This window comes from Notechis scutatus, chromosome 2 (assembly GCF_049901735.1).
Source record: "Notechis scutatus isolate UNSWTSFEM ecotype Mainland chromosome 2, rNotScu1.2, whole genome shotgun sequence".
Lineage (NCBI taxonomy): Eukaryota > Metazoa > Chordata > Lepidosauria > Squamata > Elapidae > Notechis > Notechis scutatus.
This window is the reverse complement of record NC_142010.1, coordinates 27,016,582-27,041,498: the sequence shown is the minus strand read 5'-3', so window position 1 is coordinate 27,041,498 and position 24,917 is coordinate 27,016,582. Positions and strand designations below refer to the sequence as shown.

Here is a 24,917-nt window from a genome sequence, read left to right as displayed (position 1 = left end):
GCGTGATCAATTGGCTGCAGAACCCCTGTTTGACGAGCTTGTCTAGCTGCTCGTCTATCTTCCCCCGAGCGCGAAAGGCACCCGCCTCGGCTTTAGGCGGATGGGGTTGACGTTTGGGTCTAAACTGAAAGAGATAGGGGGTCCCCGGTACTTGCCTAAGGTGCCGTCGAATACTTCCTGGAAGTCCTTAGCCAGCTGCTGTTCCCAGTCGGTTTCCTCAGTGCGGTTTATCCCGGTGACCCCGATGCCCAATGGTGCGAACCATTGGAGTCCCAGGAGGCTTGGTCGGTTCTGGTCCACTATTGTGATGGGAAGTTTTGCGGTGCGGTCCTTGAAGGCTACATTGAACTGTCCGGTCCCGATGACGGGGATGCGGTTCCCTTGGTAGTCTTTGACTATCAATCTTTGGTTCTCTAGTTCAGCCTTGTGGAGATTTGGTACTAGTCGCTTGATTTCTTCCCAGGCGATCATGGAAAGGTAGGACCCGGAGTCCACCTCCATGCGGCAAAGCTCGCCCTCGATGCTTACTTCCACGTAGACCTTACGGGCATCGTTGGTCTCGGCGTGGCCAATTGTGAGTGTCTGGTGGGTTTCCTCCCTCTGTTGGTCTCCCCCGTTTCGTCGGCCCCGGCTGTCCCTATTCCAACGAGTGTCGGGTTGGTGCTCTCGGTTCCTGGGGGAGGTGTTGTCTCGCTGCCGGTTGCTCGGCTCTCGGCGTCGGGGGCTGTAATTTTTCCGAAGCCGGCAGACTCGGGCGATGTGGCCCCTCTTGTTGCAATTCCGACAGGTCGCGTCGAAAAAACGGCAGTCTGCTCGGTAGTGGTTGCCCCGCACCCCGCACACTGGGTCCCCGACTTACGACCTCGTTGGTCTCGTCGTGTCTGGAGCCGATGGACGTCTTCTTCTTCTCCTTCGTCTGGGGTGTCCGAGGCGGAGTCCAGGTCGCCATGGTGTGTGGCGGTTTCTCGGCGGTTAGCCTCGGGGTTGTCGGTGCGGTCCCGTTCTCCGCTTTCCGTAGTCGAGCTGCCGATTTCTTGGTGGCCGGCGGCGGACGCTTCTGCCAGGGCGACATCGAGACTGATGTCCCCCTTTGCCATTAGACGGCTTTTCAGTGCCTGGTCCCGGAGACCTAGGACCACGCGGTCTCGGAGGACGTCGTCTAGTTCATGGAATTCGCACAAACCCCCGAGGTCCCTTAGAGCGGCTATGAAGTCGTTTATGCTCTCGTCCTGCCGCTGATTTCGCCGGTAGAATTCGTCTCGTCGGATGAGGATGGGCACGGTAGGAGCGTAGTGGTTTTTTAGTAATGGCGCAAGGTCGGCCCAGTCCATCGTCTTTACGTCGGCGGGTTTGGCGAGGGCTTTCGCCATTTTGAACACTGCGGGCCCGCAATGTGTCAGGAAAACAGCCCTTTTCTTGTTTCCGTTGGCATCCTTCAAGTTGTTACTCTCGAGGTACATCTGGAAACGGTCAGCGTACGATTCCCAGTCCTCGGTAGTCGGGTTGAATTGTGCGGGCGGAGTGAGGCCGGCCATCGTGTTGGTCTTTGTCTTCCTCCGGACACGTGCTTGGTGGTTCCTTCTTGGATCCCACCTTCGTCGCCAGTGTCGTGTCCGGCGCAGGAAGGAAGCTCGGAGTCAGTGACAAAGTTCAGCTCTTTATTGTGCTCCAGTACATGCTTGGGGAAAGAAGGAAAAACCCCGGCTTTTATTTCCAAGCGCGGCGCCCTGCCAATGACATTGTTTGAATCTCCCGCTCTTGGCTCGACCAATAGCGGGAGATTCTTAACGGACCAATCAGGGCGGCTTGCCCAACCAATCCGGTTGCCGCGCGCTTTAGCCAATCGCAGCGCGGGGTTTGCAAGTATGTTAATTCTAACCAATCCGGTTTCCGCGCGCTTTAGCCAATCGCAGCGCGGGGTTTGCAAGTATGTTAATTCTTTGTACAGAACAGTGGGAGAGGAGGCAGGAGGTGGAATGAGGGAGCGACTGAGAGGGAGAGAAGCAGCTTCTGGAGGGCCTGAAGAGTTGGAGGGCAGGGAAGGTCTTCACCTGCCCGCAGTTGTGCCCTCCCCTCTTCCATCAAGGACTCCCTCAAACCCCCTTCTGGGCTGCTCAGTCTCTGCCCCAAGGAGGCTACAGTGGCCCCACAGGGAAAAGGGCGGATTTCCCCCCAGGAGCTCAAAAGCAGCAACAAACCCCACCTGGACACCCCAAATTTCCATTCACAGCAAAAAAAAAGTCTAAGGGCCAAAGTGGATGGTTTATAGCTGCAGATATTAGGGGAGATTTTATAAAACGGGGGAGGGGAACGGAGAGGCCATGGGATCCTTAGGGAAACTCAAAAAGGGAAGGCAAAGGGAAAGGAGCAGCAATGAAGCCACGGAGACCCTCGATCTTCCTCCTGTCCCCCTTCCCATCGCTGGAAAATCCCCCTCCCCTCCCAGAGTTCAGCTGTTTGAGCAGGAATCGACCTTGAACCCAGGACTCAGAGGGGCTCCCCCTCATTCCACAGAGAATTTCACTGGGATTATCCCAAGATTGCTTCATTTCAGCAACCCAGTTAGGGCCTGAAACCATCATCCACGGATGCACTTTGTCAGGCAGAAATGCCCCTCAGCCAACTTGGGAGGGGATTGTGATCCTGGCTACTCAACCCTTCCCATGATCAGTGAGTGGAAGGTAAAGGCCTAAATCAGAGTTCCTCAGACTCAGCCATTTGGACTTCAATTCCCAGAATTCCCCTCACCCTATAGAAACCCAGGGGGCCTCTCCACCCTGCCCCCACCCCCTGCCCCCACTGGGCCTGATTGGGAGTTCCTGCTGAAAACACCCATGTTTTTTGGGGGGGCTCAGCTGGGGTCCTCTCCCTAAACTCATCCTCTGTGGGGAGGGTCCTGTCCCCTTTCAAGCCCCTCTGGTGAACCAAAGATTAAACACAGAACATTATTTCACTTTCCATCATGCAAACTCCTGACTGAGGATCATCCGAGTTTTTCCAGCCCTTCCTTGGAGGACAGGCTCAATTCACAAGACATGAAACTTTACTAACAAGGAGGGGGGAAATCACATTAAGTCACCGTTTAGTTTCCATTGTCAAAATACAAACACAGAAGAGACTCTGAGGCTGCCCAATGAACAGAAAAAAACAGCTTCTAAGCGGGTTAAAAGAATCAGAAGAAAATAAAATGAATAAAATGCTGCTGGGAAATTGATTCAGCTGGAAAATCCCCAAGGCCCCTTTTTGGTGTCCATTCTGAAAGCTCTTCAGGTCAGAAATTCTTTCAGGGCACCAAAGATTTTAAAGATCATGTTATGAACTAATAAAATACGCCTTATTAAAAGTTAACAAAAGCTAGCTAGGAAAGCAGGCTCGAAATCCTGCTCTTCTCATTGGCCCACCAGAGCAAGTCGGGATTGGTCCATTCCATTGCATCCTGATTGGCTTAGAACGGGCCGTTCCCATTGGACAGAAACCAAGGTATTAAACGTTATTCATTGGTTAATGGGACAGCAGCCAGCCCTATAAAAGGGCTGCTGCTGTCCAAGGGTTTCGCTCTGTTCGTTCTGTTCTGAAGTCACTGAATAAAGAGTTGAGTCACTACTGAGGCCTCGTCTCCGTTCTTGCGCCCATGCCTCCCAACATAACACTGGTGACAAGGGTGGGATGCGGAGACAATAGAGCCGCCTAAGCACTCGCTGTGCACCGAACAGAGCACGTGGCTTCAAAAGCGTCAACAAAGGCAAGATGGCCAGCGGCGCTATACCACCCGCTCCATTTGACCCGGCTAACGAAGACTGGGACTCGTACATAGATCGGTTCCAGATGTTTCTGGAGACCAATAACCTGAAGGACGCTTCGCCTGGCAAGAAACGAGCGGTTTTCCTGACTCATTGTGGGCCTGCCGTTTTTAAAATGGCAAAGGCACTTGCAAAACCTGCAGAGGTGAAGACGATAGATTGGGATAACCTTGCTCCGATACTGCGGGCCCACTACGCACCCGCAGTGCCTACTCTCATCCGGAGGCATGAATTTTACCAAAGAAACCAACGGAAGGGCGAGAGTGTTGGAGACTTCATCGCCGATCTCCGGAACCTGGGGGGTCTCTGTGGTTTTTCAAACCTAGAGGAAGCCATGAGAGACCGAATAGTTCTGGGATTAGATGACCACGGTGCTCAAAGCAAGATCATGGCAAAAGGGGACATCGATCTTGCAGATGCCATCGCTGATGCTACTGCAGCAGAGGCAACCAGGAAGTCGGCCGCTCGAATGCGCCGCACCAACGCACCGCTCCGCCAACTCGCCCAGGATGCCTCACCTCTTTCAGAGAGGCACGCTACAACGGCGCACCATGAAGACCTCGAGTCTCCATCAGACAGTGATGAAGAGGTCAACCGACTCCGTTCTGAACGCGACCAGCGAGATCAGCGAAGCCGGAAGCCTTCGCGTCAATGCGCTGGTTGTGGGGCAAATCACCCATGAGCAGAATGCAAATTCCTCGACGCACTCTGCCGCTCCTGTGGGAAGAGGGGTCATATTGCTAAAGTATGCAGGAGCAAGCGGGGGTCAAGTCCAATCCGTAGAGAAAACAACGGCCGCCAAATTACGGGCAGCCCGCCCGTGAACCAGGACCACCCGAACCACCAATGGAACCACTATCACTACAGAAACCGAGCACCTCCGGCGTCGACTAGACGAGAGGAGACGCACCAAACCATCACCATCGGCCACACTTCATCTTTGGATGCAAAGAAGATCCGAGTGAAGGTCGCCATCGAGAACCACCCTTGCATCATGGAAGTAGACTCTGGGTCGTCTTTATCCATGGTCTCGTGGAAGACTTGCAAACAACTGATCCCCGACATCCATCGTCAAGACCTCAACACCCAGAGAATCATATTAAGAGACTATCAGGGAAACCGAATTCCTGTTGCCGGGTCCCGTAACGTCCAAGTCTCATTTAAAGACTGCACCGCTACACTGCCTCTTACCACTGTCGATCGGGACCGACCCAGTTTGCTGGGTCTACAGTGGTTCGCTCCGTTGGGGATTGAACTAGCCGGCATACACCAGACCGGGAGCGGTGACTGGGAAGCAGCCCTTGTCCAGGAGTTCCAGGACGTATTCACGGCGCAACTAGGCAAGTACAAGGGGGCCCCTATATCGTTTAATCTCAGCCCCAAGGTTGCGCCCATACGCCTCAAACCCCATCGAGTGCCTTTTGCACTTAAGCCTAAAATCGATGAACAATTGGACAAATTGATAGCCCAAGGGGTTTTAGAACCAATCGATCACGCCCGTTGGGAAACCCCGATAGTAACACCCATTAAGCCGGATGGATCGATAAGAATTTGTGGGGATTACCAAGCCACTCTAAACCACGCGCTCCAACAAAGCGCTTATCCCATACCGGTGGTTCAACACCTTCTACATTCTCTGGGTGGCGGAAAATTTTTTGCAAAATTGGACTTAGCACAAGCATACCAACAGCTACCCGTAGACGCAGAGACCGCTGAGGCCCAAACTATCATTACGCACCGTGGTGCGTTTAAATGCAATCGGCTCCAGTTTGGAGTGAGTGTAGTCCCAGGCATTTTCCAAAGCCTGATGGAGCGGTTACTACAAGGCATAAAAGGGGTTGTGCCTTATTTCGATGATGTTTTAATAGCTGCTCCAAATAGAGAAGTGTTGGAACACCGACTCAGAGCGGTCCTCCAAAAATTCAAAGACGCTGGGCTTATAGTAAAACAAGATAAATGTCAACTCTGTACTGAGAGGGTTGAGTTTCTAGGGTACCTCCTCGATAAAAAGGGGATCCACCCAACCGAAAAAAAAATAACGGCCATCAAAAACACCCCCAGACCTAGGAATAAAACGGACCTACAAGCCTTCCTAGGACTCATTAATTTTTATAATATCTTCTTGCCTCAGAAGGCGACGGTAGCTGAACCATTACATCGCTTGTTAGACAAGAAGGCTTCCTGGGTCTGGAGATAACGGGAAGAGAAAGCGTTCCAGCAGGTGAAAGACCTATTGACCTCCGACGCTGTCTTAATGCAATTTAATGAGACTTTGCCGTTAACCGTCACGTGTGACGCCTCGCCATTTGGGGTGGGAGCAATCTTGAGCCATGTTCTACCTAACGGCAAAGAAGCACCTGTTGCCTTTTTTTCCCGTACGTTATCTAAAACCGAAAGGAACTATAGCCAACTCGATAAGGAGGCTCTTGCTATTGTCGCCGCTATTAAACATTTTCATGAATATGTTTATGGACGATCATTTACCATAATTACGGACCACAAGCCGTTGCTCGGCATTATAGCGGGGGACAAGCCAACACCCTATATACTGTCGCCAAGAATGACACGCTGGTCAGAATTTCTAGTGGCATACAATTATCAGTTACAACACCGCCCGGGGAAAGCCATTCCCCACGCTGACGCCTTGAGTCATTCCCCCACTTCCGGAAACCGGCGTCAACCCAGCTCCGTCTCTCACAACGCTCCAAATAGAAGCACTACGATCACCGCCTTTAACCGCGAGAGACATCGCCGCCGAAACCAAACAGAACCCTATCCTCGCACGTCCTCAGCTGGGTCAAACGTGGATGGCCGGTCGACGAAGTCCGCAACAATTTCGCACCGTTCAAAAGCCGCCAGACTGAATTGTTCTCTCAACAGGGTTGTATTCTATGGGGAGACAGAGTCGTCATCCCAGAGAGGTTACAATGAACTGTATTGGAGTTATTGCACGATGGACACCCTGGCATCGTGTGTATGAAGGCGCTGGCGAGAAGTTATGTGTGGTGGCCGGGCATTGATAAACAGATCGAAGCCTGGGTTAAATCTTGCCCCAAATGCCAAGAAGTCAGCTCTGCCCCACCGAAAGCAACTCCAACCGAGTGGGAGAAACCGCGAGGTCCGTGGTCCCGTATACACATCGATTTCGCGGGACCCACCAAGGGACACACCTTTCTGCTAACAGTCGATGCTTATTCCAACTGGCTCAAGTCACCAGAATGAAGAGCACCACCACAGAGGCAATTACAAAAAAACTCAACAAACTTTTGCGACACATGGCTTACCGGACGTTCTAGTTTTGGATAACAGGCCCCAATTCACCGCCTTACCATTCGAACAATATCTTGCGGACGGGGCATCCGCCATGCGCCAACGGAAGAGCCGACAACGGAAGAGCCGAGCGAATGGTTCAATTTATTAAAAAAACTCTGCACAAAATGGAGCCAGGGGACATCGATGAAAAACTAAACAGAATCCTCTTGCTTCAACATATAACCCCACACAGCGTCACCAACAAAACCCCAGCTGAACTGTTAATGGGCCGGAAACTTCGCTCCCACCTCGACCGATTGCACCCTGCCTACACGCCGGAAATATCTTTCGGCTCCAGCGGAAAATGCCGCGAATTCCAGGTAGGCGATTTGGTCTATGCCAAAAACTTTTCCGGCGACCCATTGTGGGTCCCAGCAACCATAACCTACCTCACCAGCCCCAGATCTTACCGTTTGTAAACTACAGATGGCAGATCCTGGAAACGGCACATAGATCAGTTGCATTCCAGATTGCAAACCGGTTCACTTAATTCCCGGAACTCTGACTAGGGGGGGAGGAAATACCGAAACAGATGGGTCCGAGGACGAAATGGATGACAACGCCATTATAGAAACGCAACAGCCACGAAACGCGCCATTGGAAGAAGAATCAAGGAGGATTTGCCTCACCACGGCTCGAATCCACGATGGAAACGGGCCCACGAAACCCCGGAACTAACCCCAGGAACCTGCCTGAATACAATGAGGAGAGCGGAAATAACAGCGCTGAATCGTCTCCCGGAGAAACAGAAGCGTTGCTACTGGACATTGTGGGAAGTGCTCGACCGGAGCCAAACTGCGAGCAGAAACTGACGGAGCAACGAAAGTTGACCAGGCAGGTTAAAAAACCTGCATACCTTCGAGAATACATCACCACTCCGTATAAACGGAACCTGGGGGGAAGGGGTGTTATGAACTAATAAAATACCTTATTAAATACGCCTTATTAAAAGTTTAAAAAGGGACTTCGGTTTGTCGGCCGCAGCGGCAGGGATTTGCGAGCTGCGCGATCCCTGCCGCGCTAGCGTTTTTGGGGCTCCGACCCAGACGGGTGCGGAGCTAGGCTGCCCTGCAGGGGCAGCTGAAGGTAGGGGATCCGGAGAAGGGTTTGGGGTTTTGCAGACCCCCTCCCCGGCCGGCAGAACCCCTTTTCCCAGGACGTGCAGCGGCGGTCCGTAATGGCCGCCACAAAGAAGCTGGCAGCCAGGTAAGAATGCGCAGGAGGAAGTGGAGAAAGTGCTTGAAAGGAGAAAGTTTTTCTTGGCTCCTAGGACTCTAAGACATATTTAACAAAATTCCTGAAAAGTATGACTTTCTGAATGATACCTTCAAGAAGAGGAAAAAAGCGGCAGTTTAATGGTGCTGAAAGGATAGCTTACCCTCTTTTTCTACGGAATAAAAAGTGAATATTAAGAAATCTATTTTTTTTTAGGTGAAAACTGGCTTTAAGCGATGAGTGGGAAAAGAGAGGACTAAAAAAAAATATTTGTATGCTAAGACTTTGTTGGAGGAGATGCCTTAAGGATTGAAAGACTAAAATATATTGCAATAAGATTTTAAGAAACAGATTTGGACTTTCTTTTTCTCTGATTGATACTACCCTAGGAGGAGAGAGTGGGAACTCTGTCTTGGTTTGGACTGACTGATAACTTTGGGATTGTCTTATTTTTCCTTTGGAATATTCTGACTGTTGTAAGAGAAAAGAAAAGAAAAGATTTATAATGGCTCCTTCTATTGAGGAACTGAGAAAAGATTATGAGCAAGCAAAAAAAAATGGTAAAGCTGGTTTGAAAGAAGCCTTCCTTTTTTTAGAAATGGCTTTATTAACTATCAACAAACATTGCAGCAGATGAAGACAGCAGAAGAAGAAGGAAGAGAGGAAACCATCTTTAATAAATCTCAGAACTCGACCAAGAGGGAAGGAAGAGGGAAGAGAAGAGAAATAAAGGACTTAAGATTTAAAAAACATTTAAGAAAGGGAAAAACAAGGTGCAAAATCAATATAAGGATGGTAAACAAAAGGGAAGAGGAATACGACAGAGAAGGGAAGCCAGTAAGGCAGAGGCTAGAAGAAGGGGGGTAGAAAGGTTTGTTGGGAGAAGAAAGAAAGGGAAAAGGTGGAGAAAAGCTACAAAGTTTTGAAATTAAATGGGAAAAAAGGAATTTTTTAGGGATAAAGGATAAGTATAATTTCTTCAAAGAGATTTTGCAAGGTACATAAGATGATATGGTAGTATTGTATTAGAAATAGAAAACTTAAATGGCTTAAGAGTTGATAAGAGATTAAAATGTTGAAATGTTAATAATGATTGGTTTTAAAATATAATATGAGGGGAGATTTAGAATATTGAGCTTTAATTAAAGAGTTTAATAAGATTATGGGATTGATGTTATTATAAAATTTTCATTATAGTATTTGTTTTTAATATTTAGATCTATTGTTTAACTATGTATTTAATTATTTTGGATGTATTATTCAGTTAGAATGTACCAAGCAAAATCGGATTGGGTATTCTAAAGATTAATTTGATTAATTTAGTCGGGAGATAGAAAGGCATCATACTCTGATTAGTGATTTCAGGAGAAATTTCTTTTTTTTTTATAAGGAATGAGACAAAGGTACAATAAAGAATGGACAAAAGATACAAATATAATGACTCAAATTAAGATGATTAATTAAGATAGAATTAAAAAGAGTGAAATATGGGAGAAGTTAATATAGAAGATTTAGAATGGTAAATAAAATAAGTAATGATATGTAAGATGAGTATGAATACAGTTGAAGTCCATGAAGAAAGAAATACCTGGGTCCAAGTTACTTTCCAAAAAGATCTTTTTATGTTTTGTGTGTTGTGTATATATGTTTTTTTGGGGGAGAATTAATGAAACCTTGCAGAAATATAGAATGAGAATAATGGTAACTAAGTCAGAAAGAAATAGATGAAATAATAATAATAAAATGGAATAAGAGTAAAGAGAAAGAAAGAGAAAATGGATAAGAGGTTTTTGTATGTTTATATGGAAATGGTTTAAAACAGAATTATAGTTTATCTGACTTGTTAAATTTATAATGGAAAAAGGTTTAAATATGTAATGGATAATGACGACTTGTGTGTTTTGAAAAAAATTAATAAAACTTGTTTAAAAAAAAAAAGTTTAAAAAGCTAGCTAGGAAAGCAGGCTCGAAATCCTGCTCTTCTCATTGGCCCACCAGAGCAAGTCGGGATTGGTCCATTCTGTGCATCCTGATTGGCTTAGAACGGGCCGTTCCCATTGGACAGAAACCAAGGTATTAAACGTTATTCATTGGTTAATGGGACAGCAGCCAGCCCTATAAAGGGCTGCTGCTGTCCAAGGGTTTCGCTCTGTTCGTTCTGTTCTGAAGTCACTGAATAAAGAGTTGAGTCACTACTGATGCCTCGTCTCCGTTCTTGCGCCCACGCCTCCCAACATAACAGATCATTTTCAGGATCGTTCATGGGATTTATTTGGGCAGAACCAGGGTCTGCATACAAAAGGGCAGGACCTCCAAAGCCCAGAGAAATAAATGCACGTAGTCCTCGACTTATGACCATAATTGAGCCCATGTTTTTGTTGCTAAGTGAGACATTTGTTAAGTGAGTTTTTTCCTCCATTTTGCAAATTTTCTTGCCACAGTTGTTAAATGAATCGTTGCAGATGTTAAATAAATAACCTGGTTGTTAAGTGAATCTGGCTTCTCCGTGGACTTTGCTTGTGAGAACGCTGCAAAAGGGGCTCATGTGATATGGGGAGACTGCGACCGTCATAAATATGAACCAGTTGCCCAGCATCCAAATCTCGGTCACATGACAATGAGGATGCTAAAATGGTCACAAGTGTGAAAAATGGTCATACTGTCACTTTTTTCAATGGTATTGCAACTTTGGACACTAAATGAACTTTTGTAAGTCGAGGACTGCCTGTAGTCCCACTGCCCATTCCCTCCAGTATGGCCTCCCAGTCCTTCCCAGTCCAAGGCAAAGGCCTGGGCCTCCTTCTTCCTGCTCCTCCCCACAATCCCAGGGGCTTCTCAGAGCTTTTGGGGAGAGGGATCCCAGATCCACTTCCTGCTCTGGGGAGATTTCAGAATCCAAAAGGGATCAGAGCTTTTCCCTAACAGAAGGAGTGGGGATCGGACTCTCCGTGATCCAGAACCGGCTTCTTTCAGGGACGTCTGTGTCCATTTTTTGGCAGTAGCCAAAGAAGCGAATACAATCCTTGGTTGTATAAACAGAGGCATAGAATCAAAATCACGTGAAGTTATCAGTACCGCCTTATAAAGCCTTAGTAAGGCCTGCCACACCTGGAATGCTGCCTCCGATTTTGGTCACCACATTACAAAAAAAGATGTTGAGGCTTTGGGAAAAGTGCAAAGAAGAGCAACTAAGATGATTAAAAGCCTGGAGGTTAAAACATATGAAGAACGGTTGCTGGATTTGGGTTTGGCTAGTCTAGAGCAGGGGGGTCTCCAAACTTGGCCACTTTGAAGACTTGTGGACTTCAACTCCCAGAATTCCTCAGCCCACAAAGATGGCTGTGGAATTCTGGGAGTTGAAGTCCACAAGTCTTAAAGTGGCCAAGGTTCAAAGTTACAATGGCTCTGAAAAAAGTGACATAACTGTTTTTCATATTTACATCCTTTCCAGCACCCCATGGTCCCCTGATCAACATTAAGCCGCTTGGCAACTGATTCATATTTATGACGGTTGCAGTGTCCCCGGGTCATGCATCCCTTTTTGCAACCTTTTGACAAGCAAGGTCCATGGGGAAGCCAGATTCACTTAACAACCAGGTTGCTAACTGATCCACTGCAAGCTTCACTTAACAACCAAGTTGCTAACTGATCCACTGCAAGCTTCACTTAACAACCAGGTTGCTAACTGATCCACCGCAACGCTTCACTTAACAACTGAGGCAAGAAAGGTCGTAAAATGGGACAAAGCTCACTTAACAAATGCCTCACTTCACAGCAGAACTTTTGGGCGCCCTTGTGGTCGTAAGTCGAGGACCACCGGTATTTTTTAATTCTGCAAACTTACTGGGGGCTTCTGAAATGGAAGAAGGAACCTCTGAGGAGGTTATTGGGCTTTAGGATGGGATATAGGGGAGAAAATGAAAATGGAGAAAGAAGGATCCTTAAGAAGATTATTCTTCCAGGGAGCGTTTCTCTCTAAACTCCGACCCTCCGGCGGAGTTCACACTGCAACCTTCGCCCAATTGCTCCACTGCAACAGCCTCTCATTTTGCAAATGACACCCAGTTGTGTTCCTAGAAATGGGCTGAATCCTCCCAGCACCAAAGCTACAAAGCCCACCCAGCCTCCTAAAGGCAGGAAAGACGGAGGGGTTGTGCGAAGGCAGCCAGGAGGTTGTGAATTGACCTGATCCCGCTTTCCAACAACCTCTGCTTTAAAACAGGGAAAGGATTGCGCTTTGGGGCTTCCCAGGTAGACTTGACGGGCCCCTGGAGGGGCCACCCTTGTCCTGATCCCAGTGGGGCTCGCCTGGATTTGGGGGAGGGGGGAAATCAGCAGCTTTGGGGCATAATATCAAAGTGGCCAGAGGAGGAGGGGGAGCGGACTAAAAAGAGGACTGAATCAGGAATCTCTGTCTGGGTATGTATTACCCTTTGCAGAGGGGTGGGGGTAGGAGAAAGTTTCCGTGGCACTTAAAAGGGGCGGAAACCCACCCACCCCCCAGACCCCCAAAGGGACTCACCAAAGCAGCTCTCCCTCAGGGCCACAGCCACCAACATCAGGAGCAAGAGGGGCGCAGAGCGCAGAGCCATCCTGGCCGCGATCCTCAAACCTGTGCCCTGCTTTCCGGAAGTCGCAGACAAAGAAAAAACTTCTCCCTTTGATCAACAGAGCAAACAACCCGGAGCAGGCTGGCGATTGGCCAAGCTCAACCAATAGAGAAAAAAATATCCCCATGTCGGCATAGTTGCTTGGCAGATGTCCAGGCTCAACAGGTGCGAAAAGTGAAAGTCACATCAGGAAATCTTGGGGTGGGGGAGGGGCAGAATTGGGGCAGTGAAGGGACCCTGAGAGCAATTAATCCATAGGATAGCTTGCTTCCTGGAGCTGGTAGGTGGTCCATCACTGGAGATGTTCAAAAATGGACCCTTTGATAAGGATGCTATAAGGCAGGGGTCTCCAAACTTGACCCCTTTAGACTTGTGGACTTCAACTCCCAGAATTCCTCCTCCTCCTCATGTTAGCTCAGGAATTCTGGGAGTTGAAGTCCACAAGTCTTGAACTTGCCAAGTTTGAAGAGCCTTGGTGTAAGGTCTCTCCTGCCTATCCCAACATTTTTCTGTATTTCATATCTATATCAGTTTTATTATCAGGCAATAGAAATGTCCCCAGGAATGCCAGCCAAAGCAAAGCCTTGCCTGCAAAACATGTTTTTCTAAGAGAAGCTTACAAGAGTCATTTAAAGTTGGTCCAAGGTCCAAGAGCCAACTTAAGGTTGTCAACAGATCCAAGGTGTGACATTATATACACACCAGAGCTAAATGTTCTTTCCAGCAAAGAGAACAGAGTCAACCTCTCCTATAGGCTGCAGCCAACTGTCATTCATTGGAATGATTACTCTGTTGCTAGGCAATGACCAATAGGATCTCTGTTCTGCTCTCTTTTGGACAACTAAAGTTTAGCTTTTCTTTTTCTTTGCCCAACTTATATGTCAACCATTTTCCCAGCAGAGTTGAAAAGCCAAAATTTCTCTGCTCTTTTTTTCATAGTTCATCTTTATTTCCATTTTACTTACTGATAATACATGTGCCCTTTATTAGTTAACTATTTAATTGTCTATTAAACTTCATAGATAACTGGCTGTGTGAAAGTTTAATGTGGTGGGTAATCGTTGTCCTGTTTGGGAATTTTTAAACCCTTCCTTTTTTAAAAATCTCATGCAAAATAACGTGTTTTCTTCTTGCCTTTCCTCTTTAAATTTACCATTATGTTAAACATGCATCCCAAACTCCTACATGTAGTCCTTTTACATTTAGGACCACAATATAGACTGGAAAATTTGTCATTAAGCAGTGTGGTCATTAAGTGAAACTTCATGTGAGCACATGAGGTGAATCCCTGGTCGTTAAGCAAGACATCACATAACTATGACTTTCTCTGCCGGCTTCCCAATTGACTTTATCAGAAGCTGGAAGGGAAAGCAGTCATGGGACCTCGGGAGGCTGCAACTGTTATAAGTGTGTGACAGTTGCCAAGCACCTGAGTCACCATGATGTGACAGCAGGGAGATTGTTATGGTTATAAGTGCGAGGACCACGCAGTGTTTTCAGTGCTGCCATAATATGGAACAGTTGCCAAATCAGGGATGTTAAATGGAGCACTTCCTGGACTTGCCTCCCTTTAGAAAGTGTGTGTAGAGAAGAGCAACAAAGGTGACAAAGGGCCTGGAGGCTAAATCCTAGGTTGAAAGGTCAAGGGAGCTAAGGATGTTCTGTTTAGGGAAGAGAAGGGTTTGTGGGGAGGACACGATAACTATTTTCCAGTCAGGGGTGGGCTGCTACCACTTCTCCACAATTCAGGCGAACCGGTAGCTAACCGGTAGCAAATGTTACGGCCGATTCGGCGAAATGGCAAACCCCACCCTTGGCTGGCCCTTCCTGCCCCTCCCCTCCCCTCCCGGGACTCCCCACACAGCCCGTGGGGAGCATCCCAGGTAAGTACAGGGCCCAAGGGAAGGCTCAGGGAGGGCGAAAAATGGGCCTTCCGGAAGTTCCGGAAGGCCAAAAACAGGCCCGTTTCTGGCCTCTGGAGGGCCTCCGGAGCCCAGGGAGGCCATTTTCACCCTCCCAGAGGCTTGAGGAAAAGCCTCCGGAGTCTGGGGAGGGTGAAAATGGCCCCCCACCATGTTGCAGTAGACCGACTAGGACACACACACCCAGCAATCAGGCAAAGAAGGCATTGCTGGACTTTTTGAAGCCCCCCGCTTGCTTTCAGTCCTTGAAGGGCTGTCATAGAAAAGGGGGGAACGACTTCTTCTCCAAAGCACCAGAAGGCAGGAGAAGAACGTTTGGAAGCATGTTAACAACAGGTCCAACCTAGAAGTAGAGATGAATATTCCAAGGTCCTTTACAGAGCTTGGATCATCAACAAGATCTTGACTATTCAGCTTGTATTTTATTTTCTGATTTTTTTTTGCCAATATGTAAGACAGAGCATTTATTTGTTGAGATTTGAAGTTGCCATTTGTTTGACCATTCTGATACATAGTCAAGATCTTTTTGAAGGGTAGCAGTATTGTCTGTGGTATTGAACAGCTTTACATCATCAGCAAAAAGAAGCATGATTGCTCTTAATATGATCACAGAGGTCATTTATGTAGAGTATGAAGAGAGTTGGTCCTAGAACACTGCCTTTGGGGACACCACTGTTGACAGGTACATAATTTGATAGGACACTCCCAATTTTGACCATTTGTTGTCTGTTTGACAGGAAGCTTCTATCCAGTTATGCAGTTGTCCAGAGATACCATAGGATTTTATTTTTAGGAGTAGTTTGTCATGTACCACTGAATCAAAGGCTTTACAGAAGTCTATATAGATTCGTCTATTGCTTTGCCCTGATCGAGTTGTGCTTAGTCCATATGTTTTTGCAGTGTAAGAGTTGCAGATTACATGATAGTTTTTTCCTAAAACCAAATTGGTTAGAACAATACTACACCAACCTGCTTCAAATTAACATTTCATCAAAGCACAGCAGCCACTAAACGTATCCTGAAAAGAACTGAAATGGCTCTACTAAGGAGCGAGCTCCACAGTAAGAGAATTCCAATTAGATCAGTTAAACAAAGATTTGCTAGCACTACACCTGGAATTGAGCAGCAAAATCCACCCTCTACTCTGGGACAAGATAAAACAACTCACAACTTGGAGATCCAGAATCTGCAAGCACTTACAAACAGGAAAAGCTCTTGAAAAAAATTAAAGAAATTAGAACATGACAAGAAAACCCCAACAACTCACAACAACACCTGAAACAATTAGTGTACAATGTTTCCAACAGGAACTCACCAAAACAGAAACAGAAGTCCTAACCAAAAGGATTCAACTATGCTATAGCACCCCAAAAAATCCCCACAGAATCCATCATATGTGCAGTAGAATCCAGCCTAACTAAATTAAATACAGATGAAGCTGATAAAATAAGACACCAAGTTACCAACATCCTATGCACAAGCAAACCACCCAAAAGCAACTTGCAGCAAAATGAAATTAAAGCGCTACAAACCCTGAAAAGAGACAGCAGCATAATCATCCTCCCAGCAGATAAAGGGAATGCCACTGTAGTAATGGACAGAAAAGACTATGAAACAAAATTGACAGACCTACTCCAAGACTCCCACATACAAACCCATAAACACAGATCCAACCACATATCTGGAAAAATTAACCAAGAAGAAAATTATAACCAGCCACATAAGCAAAGAGATCCAACACACGATCATACCCAGAGAGAAATCTTCCAGATGCCCCAAACTATACGGCCTCCCAAAAATACACAAAGAAGGCATACCTCTCAGACCCATAGTCAGCTCCAGAGGAGCACCACTACAAAACCTAGCTAAACACCTAGCAAAGAGCTACAGCCCCATGCTGAAACAGCAGCTTCTCATGTAAAAAACTCATACCACTTCTTGGAAATGATCAAAGATCTACACGTGGAGCAAGAAGATCTGCTTGTAAGTTTTGCAGCGTGGTTTCACTATTCACTCAAGTCCCGATAAAAGAGACCCTTGAAATCATCAAAAATAAATACCAACCAGCTAAACACCTCATGGAACTAACAGAACACTGTAACCAACACATATTTCATATACAAAGGACAAAGATACAAACAAATAGAAGGGCTCCCATGGGATCACCACTGTCACCTGTCATTGCAAACCTGTTCATGGAAGAATTGAATCCAGAGCCCTGGTCAATGCCATCCTCAAACCCAAACTATGGTTAAGATACATCGATGACACATTCGTGATTTGGCCCCATGGACAAGAAAACCTAAACAATTTCCTAACACACCTAAACAGCGCACACCCCAAAATCAAGTTCACCATGGAAACAGAAACAAACAAACAACTACCATTCCTAGATGTACTAATCTACAAAAAACAGATGGCACACTAGGACACACCATATACCAGAAGAAAACACACACCAACCGCTACCTCAACGCCCAATCCACCACCACCCAGCATAGATAAACTCCCGTGGCTAAAACACTAATTACTAGAACCAAACGCCTGGCAGACAAGACACACATTAAGACTGAACTATGCACCCTGACTAAAAAATATTGACAGCCAACGGCTTCCACAAAAGCAAAATCACCAACTTGATCCACAAAAAACACACTGAGACATAATAGAGACCCAGAAGATGAACAGACCCATGGAACAGCTGTCCTGCCCTACATAAGAGGCACTACAGACAAAATTAGTAAGATACTATACAGACACCACATCAAGACTGCCTTCAAAACAGACAGAAAAATAGCAGCCATCCTCAAAACCCCAAAGACAAAATTGACCTGGAAAACCAAGGCATATCACGAAGTCCCTGTGCATCATGCCCAGCCACATACATTGGACAGACCAATAGAAGAATAAGCACCCGCCTGGATGAACACAAAAATGCAGTCAAAAAGCTGGAACACACTTCCTCACTAGTCCAACACATGGAAGCCACAGGTCATAGCATCAACTTCAATGGCACCAAAACCTAGCCACTATAGAAAACCCTAGCCACAGAATCATCAGAGAAGCCATAGAGATTGAAAAAAAGACCAGAAAGCATGAATAGAAGAGATGATTCCACCAGGCTGTCAATCATTTGGAAGCCTGCACTCACAAACAAAAAATCTCACACCACAAGCCAGGCAAACACCTGGGCACAAACAGATCCCCCCTGATACCTCCAGCTCAAACACACCCCAACCAGGCACCCAGATGAAACCCAGCTTCCTAACTAATGATAGCTGTCCATTTTGAAGCCAAGCTGCACTAAAGGCCTCCAATAAAGTAACACAATGCTGCCAGCCAATCAAGATACAAAAGAGCCAAAAAACAGACAGAAGATATTAGAGACACCAATCAAAGCAGAACACAGCAAACTCCGAGACCAATAAACACAGACCAAGACTCCCAACCAATCAGGATGAAGAAAAAACCATTCTGGCATAGCAATAGGCTGCCCCAAATTTAAATCTGAAACCACTGTAAAAGTCTGACTCACAGACGGACACAATACAGAAGCCTGATGATGGCAGATGAGATTCTGCTGAAACGTTGCTACAACTTTAAAAGCACCACTACTATGACGTGGGAAAATACCCGAACAAAGCTGAAGACCATACATACATACATACATACATACATACATACATATATATATATATATATCGGGACTTATTTGTCTTGGAGCGGAAAGGCGTTGTCACCTTCCATTGTGGAGGACTGATTCTCGTGCCTCTAACTTTAATTTTTAAAATAATAATAATAATAATAATAATAATTATTATTATTATTATTATTATTATTATTATTATTAATTTGTACTTAGGGGTGATGCCTACCCCTGTGGTTGAAAGTAGAACACTTCTCCAGGGTGTACGTCTCTCTCTATATATATATATCTATATACACACACACATATACATATACATACATATACATATACATACACGTACATACACATACACACACACACACACACACATATATATATGGTATTCAGCTTTGTTGGGTATTTTCCCACTTCGTTATAGTTGTGCTTTTAAAGTTGTAGCAATGTTTTCGGCAGAATCTCATCTGCCATCATCAGGCTTCTGTATTGTGTTCGTCAATACAGAAGCCTGATGATGGCAGATGGAGATTCTGCTAAACGTGCTACAACTTTAAAAGCACAACTAATGACGTGGGAAAATACCCAAACAAAGCTGAATACTATATATATATACATATACATATACATATATATGCACACATACATATACATGTGCCTATATCTATATGTAAAACTGTGTATATAGGAAACAGTATCTAAGGGTCCCAACAAGGAAACCCCAAGCTCTCCAAGCAAGAAATATTCTGGATCCCTGGTCCCCAACAAGGGAAACCAGCTATACAGGGCCTGGATGGATCCTTTCCTGTCAAAACGTCCCACTGTTTGAAATGGCACTTGCGGCTTCACTCCAATGTAATGATCCAAAAGCAATTGCCAAAAAAAAAAAAATTCCTGTTTAAGGACTAGCCTGCTTATCCAAGGCCAGCAAGATAAAGAGAAATAATCCCAGGAGGTGGAGTGGGAAGGTACTTGTCCCGGTCCCAAGAAGGGAAACCAGCGGGGGAATGGCACCTGTGATATTAGGCACGAACTTGAAGCCAGCCGTTGAAAATGGCGGGAAGGCAGAATCTCCTATGTTAAATGCCTGAGCAGTTTAAGGAGCTGCTGCTGCTGACTCACTAGATTGTCAGATAAATGATCCTGTCAGTTGAAAGCGGCAAGGAAAAGTGAGCTGCAGCTGCGGCACTCCGGCTGCAGCGCTCCACCAAGATCGCAGAGATAAGGCGATCGGGGGATTAGATAAGCTAATCGCCTGGAAGCGGCCATCTCCAGGCTGCCTGCAGGAGTAGCAGGCTCGCTAATACACAAAGAAGTGCTCTCAAATTGATCGGGGAATAACCTAATAGAGCCACAAGCCTTGAAATCGGAGTTGGAGAAAAATTTACAAGCCGAATTAACCCAAGAGCAAACCTGAATTTTGACTAGCTGAATCAGAAAACCGTTCCAGTCGTGGGAGTGCACAACCTCTTACCACATATATATATATAAACTACAAGTTTGCGTCAGTGTCTTTTGACTTCATCTGGACAGCTGCTCCATCATTCTCTGACCAATCTGCTCTTTGCAGCTCTCTGAGCCTCCTGAGTCCAAGAGAGTCAGATCCTGAGAGGGGCCACAGTCTGGCCTTGCAGGATAAGAGTTTGGGGGCAGGCAGAGACCCCCCTTCCCAGAGCCCCTCTGGATCTCCCCAAATTCCTCTCCTTGCAGCCCTTGAGATGAACAGGAGAGAAGAGAGGATTTCCCAAAGCATCTTCACCATCAGTTGGTCCTTGGACCTCAAAGCCCCCGTTTCCTCCCTTCCTCCTTCCCACACGGACCCCAGTGGGGCCATTCCCTCACCTGCGATAGGGCTGCTAAATGGCCTGGTTCCTCCCTGCATTGGTGAGACAGAAACAGAGGTAGAGTAGAGTAGAGTAGGGTAGAGTAGAGTGGAGTAGGAATAAGCATAGGAATAGGAATTTGTTGTTGTTAGCTGTGAAGTTGTGTCCCACCCATCGTGACCCCATGGACAACGTTCCTCCTGGCCTTCCTGTCCTCTACCACCTTCTGGAGTCTTTAAGCTCATGCCTACTGCTTCAGTTGTGGGAATTGTTATCTGTTCTTTGTATGTGCAAGGGCAACGGGCCTTCTGGTAGTTGCCTGGAACACGAAGCAAGGAACAAGGTCAGAATGTTGCCATTTCTTACCCAGAATTGTAGCAAACTCAAACTTTGCAGCTTTGTATGCCTATGTGAATGAGCAGTGCATTTTGTGTGATGTAATGCGTTTGTGACAAGACACTAACAAAATTGTTACAAGGATTGCTTCTAATAAAAGGGGTGTCAGAGTCTGCTTTGTGCTCTCATCCCGATCTGGCTTCAAGACAACTGTCTCGGTGTATTTATTCATGAGAGACCACCACAACTGGTGACCCAGACGTGATCATCTGCGAGGTGGTACGTCTTTGGACCATCCATACTCATCGGCTAGCATAGCCTTGGTATACCTCATCCCTGATTTGATCGCAGGCGATCGCCGTGGATCCCTCATGAGTATGGGTGGGAGGATTCTCTCGGGACCAGAAATTGCACATTGAGGAACTAAGAGAATTAACCAAATGAAAATTTTTACCTTTAAAAAGGGGGACTTCCTTCATGACCCCCTCACAAAAACCTCTATTGAGAACTCCTAGAATACATTTGGCAACACTGCCCTTTTTATCCGGCTAAAGGCAGTATCAAAACTACAGTATGGAAGGAGATTGGAAAATACCTTCATGAAAATGCTAAAGCCCCTTCATCTATATTAATTGCTTGGAGGGTGGTTTTTGAGGCTATCTCCTTTCTGAGCAACCCCTACTTGCCCCCTTTCTGGACTCCCTCCCTATGTGAATCCTGCTGTACAACTCTTGCCCCCCGCTGTGATGCCTGTGTCTTTTAAACCGACTGCCCCCCTCCGAGAGGCAAATGAGATCAGTAAATCTCTCCCCACAGCTCCTAAAAATCCATCAGGAGATGTCGAGGTGGGAAATCCTAAAATAAATACACCCCATGCTGGAAGAGTTCAAACAGCTCTGCAAGTAGCTTTTCAAACAGGACAGCTGGAGGGGTGGAGATTGACTCCATGCAATTGTTTCCCGTTCAGAGGCAAATTGATAATGCAGTAAATTTACAGGCTGTCTGGAATCCACTGCCTTTATCTCTTTTAAAAAATCATGAGGATTTTGGCATTCAAAGTTTGCTTCACAGTCTGGGGCAAGCTCAAAGATGATTCCACAAAATTGGAAAGAATTAATGAGAATGATTTTGAGCAGGACACAATACATGGTATTTGATGCAGAATATCAAAGAGAAGCAATTAACAGAGGAAATAATTTAGAGGGTTTGTATATACCTGATCAAATCTATGGGGCAGGGCAGTTTGCAAACTAAATTTGCAGCCTTTGCTCGCTCGGGTGTGGAGCGGCAGGCAATAAGTTTGCAATTTTATAACATGGAGACCTTGGCTGTAGCTTTGCAAAGGGTCTTAAACCTACTGGGGAATTGTTTCAATCGTGAAGCCTGGCGATTTCAAAGTCCAATGCCGGGCCCCAGAGGGAGGTGCTTCTCTTTTTCGGAAGAGTTGGCCTTGCCTCGTTCCTCGATAGCTTCTATGAAAGGTTTTTGTGATTCCAGGGATTATTGATCAGGATTATACAAATATTATAAAAATTCAATTTTATTCAGATGTACCTGCTAATCTTGCAACTAGAATGACTCACCCTCCATGCCCTCCTCAAAGGAATCTCTATGGTTCCCCGATCTGCTTTATCCTTCCTCAAAACTCTCAGCCATTAACCTTTCTTTTTTTTTTTTTTTTTTAACAAGTTTTATTAATTTTTAAAGACATACAAAACATAAATACACAGAAATACAAAACATAAAAGCATAAAAAATCTCTTTTCTGAAAGTTGCTTAGTCCCGGGTCAAAACTCTTGGTACAGACACAAATTCAAATTTGTGTTCATTTTGCATACCATTCCATATCTTATTGGCATTTTCGGTTTTCTGTTAGCTTTTTCCTCTCTTTTAAATTTTCTCAATTTTATTTTGTTTATCTCCTCTCAATTCGAATCATAGTGTTATTCTTTGTCTGTTCTATTTCAGCTATCCATTTGTCTTTCTTCTTTTGAAGAAAAACTTCTCCTGTGCACTAAATGGAGTATGATGCCTTTATCTCTTTCCCCTATATTTATAATACTTAATATAGAACACATAATTTGCATTGGGATTCTGTCTGGTGCGTTCTGAAATTATGCAGTATTGTTAAAACCAATACAGGTTTATTCATTAGTGTTGATGTTCATTTGTGTCTTGAACATTTGGCGCATTACTTTTCAGTTAAATCACATGCTTTTATGGGAGTACCTATTTTCCATAGTTATTCCCCCCACATCACATATTGTAAAACCCTCAAGAGGATCCATCTGAAGCGAAAGATTTGCTGAGTGAGAAGCTGCCCTGTTTTCCAAGTAGGAGGAACTTGCAGAATTCACTCCTTGCACTGGTTGTCCCTGCAGAGGAGAAGGAAACTCTCCTGTTGGATTTCAGGCACTTTCAGTCAGGCAGGGAAGGCAGCCCACAGTCTGCATGGTGGAGCCTTGGGAGGAAAGAGCCCTTCATTCCTGGTGGGAATTAGGAAAACCACCACAATGCCGTGATCCCCAGTGGTTAGAGACTCTTCTGGTGGGATAGCTGAGACCTGGCTGAATCTGGAAGCGGGAGGGTCCCTCTCAGGATGTGCCCAGGTCGGGTTAGGTTTGGCATCAGCCGATACCCCAGGACGCAGAACAGGTGGGATGGCATTGTCACCTGAGAATCACTTTTGGCTTTCAAGGGCCTTGCACCCCCAAATTTCTAGTTGTTACTCCGTGTATTTTGTTGCTGGATTCATGAAATCAATTGGGCTTGTTCCTATTGTACCAGCCTCCCTGTTGAGTGTTTTAAATGTTTTGCATGGCATTTTATTGTAAGTATCCCAGAGTCACCTTGAACAGATGGATGGCATAGAGTTTAATAATAAAATAAATGGGCTGGTCGCCTCTGAGAGATTCATTAAAGTTGCAGAGGTTTAATGGTGAAGAGAGAGGATCAGGACAAAGCGTTTTACTCCCATTCCATTCTATCCTCTCACTTTGTGTCTGTCTCTCTCCAATGCAGGGAGGAACCAGGCCATTTAGCAGCCCCTCGCAGGTGAGTGGCCCCACTGGAGTCTGTGTGGGGAGGAGGAGGAAGGGAGGGAAACAGGGCTTTGAGGTCCAAGGACCAAGTGATGGTGAAGATGCTTTGGGAAATCCTCTTCTCTCTCCTGTTCATCTCCAAGCGCTGCAAGGGAGGAATTTCAGGGGAGATCCAGAGGGGCTCTGGGAAGGGGCTCTGCCTGCCCACAAACTCTTATCCTGCAAGGCCAGACTGTGGCCCCTCTCTCAGGATCTGACTCTCTTGGATCAGGAGGCTCAGAGAGCTGCAAAGAGCAGATTGGTCGGGAATGACGGAGCAGCTGTCAGATGAAGTCAATAGACACTGACACAAACTTGTAGTTTAGATATATACAAATATATTTAACATTTATAGTTGCAGCAGACAAGATAGTCAGGAACATCGTGAGGTAAATCAAAGGGCACACGGAACACAGAGAAGAAAAAGGCGAGAAAAAGAAACTCCCCTTTATACCCACAGCAACCAATCATAGGCGTGGATTGCCTCGTGCAGAAAGCCAGCCCAACCAATCAGCTCTTCCCCATTGGACACTTTCCTGTTGCAGTTCCTGAATTTGATATCCTAACAAGACTGGGGGTCCCCAGTGCAGGAGGAAAAGGGGGCAGATGAGGGGCTTCTTGGGCTCCTGCAGTCATGGGTGGAGAAGGGGCTTCTCTCCACTCCTTGGAGCCTCTGGGATTCCCTCCCTCCAGAGGTTGAGGGAAGACATGGGGGGGGGACCCTAGGGGATCCAAAAGGTCTCTGGAAGCAACACGGACCAGTATTGGATTCCTGTATTTGAAGAGGGGGACATGGATGTTATCTAACATCAGGGGCAGGTTCTCAGCCGCCTCTGAAGCCAGTCCCAGCCCTGCCTCTCCCTTCTTGCTACCTTGGAAAACCCCACCCAGCTGATCCCTCTCTTGAGGAAGCCACAGTTCTCATGAGTGGGATCAACTGGGCCGATCGGTAACCTGATCCCTCAGCCTGGGTGGTGGGATTCCTCCTCTTGGCTCTCCCTCCCAGATTGACTCTGCCTGCTTTTTCCCTCTCTTGGCAGCAGGAGTGGACAGTCCCAGCATGAGGAGAGAGGAGAGGGAGATCAGCTTTCTCCTGAATTAGCTGGATTCTCCCGAGGAGCCTTTCAGGCCCATCCTGCATGCCTGGAACCAGGATGTATTTGGGGGTCTTTGGCC

At 46.3% G+C, this 24,917-nt stretch overlaps 2 protein-coding genes across 2 annotated transcripts in view; one reads left to right on the top strand and one right to left on the bottom strand.

Annotated features, from left to right (window-relative positions):
• LOC113430845 (BOLA class I histocompatibility antigen, alpha chain BL3-7-like) overlaps positions 1–12,993 on the bottom strand; it is a 36,495-nt gene extending 23,502 nt beyond the window's left edge. Inside the window, 1 exon segment of the mRNA XM_087953904.1 lies at positions 12,850–12,993. Within this exon segment, the coding sequence (XP_087810030.1) occupies positions 12,850–12,919 (70 nt within the window). The 5' untranslated portion in view covers positions 12,920–12,993.
• The window catches only part of LOC113426549 (major histocompatibility complex class I-related protein 1-like), a 405,199-nt gene that overhangs the window by 163,263 nt on the left and 217,019 nt on the right, over positions 1–24,917 (top strand). The window lies entirely within an intron of this gene.